At 39.9% G+C, this 5,894-nt stretch overlaps 1 protein-coding gene across 1 annotated transcript; it reads left to right on the top strand.

The window, feature by feature from the left end:
• Positions 1–433: 433 nt before the first annotated feature.
• On the top strand, positions 434–4,810 carry SPRYD7 (SPRY domain containing 7; the record flags this gene model as incomplete). The annotated part of the gene is made up of 3 exons (XM_008948742.1): positions 434–600; positions 1,970–2,072; positions 4,713–4,810. Coding segments are annotated over 3 exons (368 nt in total), but the record flags the coding sequence as incomplete, so codon positions are not given.
• Positions 4,811–5,894: the final 1,084 nt, after the last annotated feature.

Raw genomic sequence — 5,894 nt, forward strand, 5'->3', positions numbered from 1 at the left:
TGGGCATGGCTGTACCCATGGGAGGTGGTGAGTGATTGCCATTGCATCACTTTGGTTGCTTCTCTTGCTGCTTCTCTCTCTTCTCTTGCTGCTTCTCTCTCTTCTCTTGCTGCTTCTCTCTCTTCTCTTGCTGCTCCTCCTTTGCTTATTAAACCATTTTTATCTTGACTCACAAGTTTTCTTGGTTTTCCTCTTTCTTTCCTCCTCCCCCATCCTGCTGGGGGCTGTGGGGGGCAGTGAGTGCATGGCTGGCTGGTGTTTATCTGCCTGCCAGGGCTATCCCACAGCAGTCCTGGTGTTTCCAAGAGATATTTACTGGTAGGGCTGCCCTGGCACTCACTAGAAACACATTCTTCATGCTGTCCTACTTCAGTTACTCTTCAAAATAATGTTGTTTGTATTTTTTAATTAACACGTTCATGTCATTCTTTAGGGATCTGGGGCATTGGGGTCGCAACCCCGAATGCAAATTTAAACCAAATTCCCCTCGGGCAAGATGCTCATAGCCTGGTCTTAAGAAACGACGGAGCTCTCTATTACAACAACGAGGAGAGAAACAGACTGCCGGCCAACAACCTGCCTCAGGAGGGCGACGTTGTGGTGAGTTCCTGAAGGTTCTGTGCTTCCTGAGCTGTTCCCGGTTTCCTCTTTACAGCTCTGTGGTCAGAGTGAGTGTTTCAGTCAAATTGTTTGGCTTGCATCTCCCGGTTTGGAAAGTGCTGATTCCAAACTCCTGTTGTGTTTGAGCAGAGCGGCAGCCTGGGTATCAGTGGAGTTCATTCTCAACAGGGATATGTTTCTGAGTGAGGGACAGACTTTGCCAGTGTTTGAAAAGTAGCTTCTAGTGCTCTGTTGCAGTGTCTGCCTGGCTGATAAATCCCATCACAGGGATTCTGCGGTGTTTGAGGTGGGACCTTCCTGAAAAACTCATGTGCTGGAATGTGTTAGGTAGCTATGCACCCTGCCCAGCTCAACTCAGGATCTCAGAGCTTCCTGGTTAATGATTAGAAGGACAGAGCTGAGCAGAGAGAGGTTCTGGGTGATAAATTAATTGGATTTTTAGCCAAACTTCTGTCGGGAAGGAGAATAAGTGGAGGGTAATAAGGGGTTAATGCTCATTAGGAAAATGTTTAAGAATGAGGACAAATGGAGAATCTTCAGGGTTTTTTTGTACCTTACTATCCCAGGTTTCTCAAAACATCTGTAAGTGACTTTGTTCAAAGGGTTGTGTTTTATTGCTGTCATTTTCTCAATGCCCTGGTTGAGGTTTACTTTCAAAAACTCACAGGAGCAATGCAATGAGATCAAGACCATTTATCACCACTGCTTTTTCTTGCTGGGTCACCTTGCCTCTATGCAGCAATCGTTAGAAATTTCATCTTAAAAGCCCCAAACAGCAAAGGTGGACACCTCCATCCTTTACCCTCAGATAGTATATTATTCTTTTAATCCTCTTCTGAAATTGGATTGTAGACTGTTTCAGCTTGGTCAGCCTACGTAGTCTGAGCAGCTTGAACTAATCACAAAAAAGCAGCTGATGTGTCAGTGCCAACTCCCCACTTTTCCTACATCTCAATTAATTTTATTTTGCTGTGAAAATAAATTTCTGAAGTACTGAATGACATCACAAAGGGTCACACTCAACTATGCCAAAGCAGTGAGACAAATGGTGACAAAGAAGTGATTTGTTACCTTATTAGTGTTTGCTTTCTGCTCTGCAGCCATTTGTCCTGTAAACTTCCTGGTACTGTGCTGCATCCAAATGGAATGAGCATTAAGGAATCCTGAGCTTTTGAAAATACAGATATTAACTTCTAGTGCTCTGCAGGAATATTTCAAGTGAGGTTTTCTAGGATGCTGTGGTTTGTATAATGCTGCTAAAAGTTGCCTGTGGCTAAGCAAGCTCCATTAAGTAGCAATTTTATGAGTATGAACTTGTTGATGGTTTTTTTTGTTGATTTTTCTGTAGGGCATTACATATGACCACGTAGAATTAAATGTATATTTAAATGGGAAGAATGTGCATTGTCCAGCTTCAGGGATCCGAGGGACTGTCTATCCAGTGGTCTATGGTAAGTTAGAGATTTTCAAGCTGTTTCACAGCATGGACAATGTTTTTGTACCAAGTGTGTCTTGTGAGCTTTGTACCCTTCTTCTCACTTAAATATAACACACATCCATCGTTTATTTTTTGACAACTACAACAGTAAATTGCATAAAAATACAAACCCAGGAAAATACAAAAGTGTATTTTCACCTCTTTTTTTAATGCTGCTTAATAGCTAGGAAAAAAAAGCACTACTTACTGACTACTTAATGTCCACATCCAATGAGGTGGGGAGTTCCTGCACTCAGCCTAAAAATCACCAGGTAAAAAAAAACCTGTGAAGCAGATAGTGAAAATGAGAACCAACAAATTTGGACTAATGCAGTCTTGTGGAGTAATCTGATTCATCTGTGAAGCTAGGTATTTATGCCTATTAATTTCACATACTTCATAAATTAGGACATGGTTTAGTGTTGATGGCAGTGTTGGATTGACAGTTGATGACCTCAGATGTCTCTTCCAACCTCTGTGGTTCTAGATGCACTCAGTGTTAAATACAAATAGATGCTGAATTGCTGTTTGCATTTTCTTATGGAAGTTGTAACTTTAACATGGTACTATAAAGCTGCTTGCCCAGTTTTGAAATGAGACTATTGGTGAAGAAATGGTGGTAGCTGCTTTGCCAGCAACCATCCACACAACACAGCAGTTTTGAACAAGAAACAAGTGCCCTGTCCAATAAATCCCTGCACGGGCAGCTCAACAAAGCATTTATGGATTACAAGAGCTGGAATTTGGCCAAGAGATGTGTAACAATTTACTCTTCCAGAACCTGGCAGTGGTTTTGTAGTTCCCAAGTAGTCATTCCTGTGTGAGCTTCATCTAAGTAGTAGCCTCTTCCAAAATCATTCTCCTCTTGAGATACCATTGGCAACGTGATGTGGGTAAGTTTTGTCATTTCACTGTTGGTGCCTTCCCATTTACACCTTAACACACTTGTTATACTGAACTTCATGAACAGGAAGAAAATATTCTAGATGTGTTGTAGAGCCTTTGAAGTCTATGAAAGTGGCTGACAAATTCTATCTTTCCAAGCTGTTGGAGGGGAAATGGATTTATTGGATAGATGCTGTGGCAGAGAGCAGTGAGACCAGTGTCCTGAGCAGCAGGAGAAGAGTTGCTCTGGCAGAACTCATTGTTGTGTCTTCATGTGTTTTGGAAATGTTGCTACATAGCACAAAGAATTCAGGTTGCTTCCAGAGAACACATTTGGTGGCATGTTAGCCTGCTGTAGATCATCTTTTTCCTCTGACTGAAGAAGTTCTGTGTGCCTGGGGAAAGCAGAGACCTTTTATTGCCAGGCTCTTGTTATCATCTTCCACAAGTGGGCATTATTTCATTGTAAATATCAGGTCTCCTACACACAGCAGTTGAAGCCTGCAGATTGCTTTTCCATGATGCTTACTTGGTATAAACTTGAAAATATCTCTATAGATCTATAACTATAAATGTTATTTAATTTAATGTAAACCTGTTCTGCTCACGTGGAAGGATTTGACCATAGAGAAGAGAGTTTCTTAAGCATTTACCCTGTCCATAATTCAGACTAGAACCATAGAAATCTTTTTAAAAGAAACATCATACAGTGGGGAAATGTGGTGTCAAGCTTGAGAATGTAAAAGAGAGAAACAGGCTTTAAAAGCTTTTACCCTACAGCAGCTGTACCTTGGGCACTTCTGTGGCAGTGAGACACAAACCCTGCATAAATACTACAGAACTGTACAAATATACCAGTAGGAGTTTTAACTGAACCCAGGAAGGAAAAATTTCTACCTTGGCTCTGAGATACCTAAATTCCAAACCAAAATATGGAAATGAAGCTTTTCTGTTTTAATCTAATGTTGCTAGTGTACCAGGTTCATCTTGGAAGGAGTTGTCTTTGAAAGAGATCTTGCTTTTCTGACAGGTTGAGTATTCCTGTTTGCTAATACTCAAATACATGAAAGCTTTGCTCTGAAAATCATCAGCAGTTTCTTTTTTGTATTCTACATTGAAGGTAGTAACACTTGTGTCACAAATTATGCAGGGGGTCCAAAACTGGAAGAGATATTTTAAAAAACTTTTTTTTTTTTTTCACAAAAATTCCAATTTAAAGAAGGTCTCCTTGCACCATGTTCTAACACCAACCCTTGCAGACATCTGAAACTTGTAAACCTCCAAAAAAATAATTGCAGACAGCTGACACTCCAGCAGAATTAGGAAGTGGACAGAAAAGTATGCAGCTGAGGAGGTGCCAGCCCTGCAGTGTGTATCTGCTAGTGTCCTTAATTTGTAGATTTCTGAAGAAATAAGAGTAGAAAATTTGGAGGGAATGGACTGAAGCCCCAATAACATTCCCAGTGAAATCAGAGGTAGAATTCTGGTTGAATTCACCAAGGACCATTACTGACTAAAGTAAACAGCAGAAAAGAGAGATGATTTTCTGTCCTTGAGTATGTGTGTAGGACATTAACAAGTTTGTTGAAGAGACTTCTTTTAATTGTATTACACATCTAATGGATGTATTGGAGAACATTCTTCATGGTTTTTGTAATCTAGTAAGATGCTGTAATAGGGGGTCAAACTGAGTGTTCCTTCTCTGATTCCTTCTGTTTCTCTTCTGCAGTTGATGACAGTGCCATTCTGGATTGTCAGTTCAGTGACTTTTACCACACGCCTCCACCAGGGTTTGAAAAGATCCTGTTTGAGCAGCAGATCTTCTGAATGTCTTCGTACCGAAAAGTTGCACCCTGCACTGTTAAAAGAGCTTTGTCATCTTAAATAAAGCTTCACTTTATTTTCAGGAGACCTAGCTGTATGTTTAGCAAGTCCTTGTGACTGTGGTCCACAGAGTTAACATGTTCACTGCAGCACCAAGTAACTGCGTTGCAAAGATGAGATTTCCAGTGATGTTTTGTGGTGGAAAGTGAGCGTTTTGGGGCAGGGTTTTTCTCTGATTTGTACCAGATGCATAAAGAGACTAAGGGGTGTTATTGTCATCAGTATTAAAATCTGTGTTTTGAATAAAGCCAAGCTCTGTAAAATTAGTTCTTATGCATATGGTAGCTCTGGAGATGGGTAGTTCTAATATTTTTTCCCAATTTTTTTGTCATGCAGAAGTTCTGTACTTTGTTTGAAGGAAACCTGTTGTTTCTAGCCTGTGATTTAGAGTCGTGGTGTCCCAGTTGTGCACAATGACTAATGACAGGATGGCATAACTGGCAGCTAGGTGCTCTGTTTTTTGCCAGGTATAGTTTAATCTGTTCTCAGTCTTGGTTGGGCAGATAGAACTTGCCTATTTCTACTAGCTTTTCACTGGTTTTTATGGTGACAAAGGATAGGACACTTTCTAATAATACTTATTTGTTGAACCTTAAAAACTAACCCTGAGGACGAGCACGCTGTGTTACTCTGGTAGGAGAATAAGTACAGATCACTCAACTTGGATGTGCAAAGAGGCAGGTTAAAGTGATGAGATGTTACAGTGATGCCTTACACTTAAACTGTAAATTAGATTATTCTTTATGGACTAGTGTATTTAATTTCTTTGTGCATCGTTTATAAATTATTAATGGCTAAGACATTGTTCTAAAATGTGATGCTCTTGAATATAAATTTTGAGATGTTGTTTCCCCCTCTTTGTCATATGTAATATACTTCCTAGAAGAATCTTTATTGTGAAGAAAATCTTCATACTGGATGTTTGGTTTTTGATTTTTGGCTCTTCCTGTGTTAACGCATTTGCATAAATGAATTATTTTATTTAAATATTTTTAGAGATTATCCAATACAAAGATTTTCAAAGCCT

Source organism: Merops nubicus, unplaced genomic scaffold (genome assembly GCF_000691845.1).
Source record: "Merops nubicus isolate BGI_N331 unplaced genomic scaffold, ASM69184v1 scaffold30461, whole genome shotgun sequence".
In the NCBI taxonomy this organism is placed as follows: Eukaryota; Metazoa; Chordata; class Aves; order Coraciiformes; family Meropidae; genus Merops; species Merops nubicus.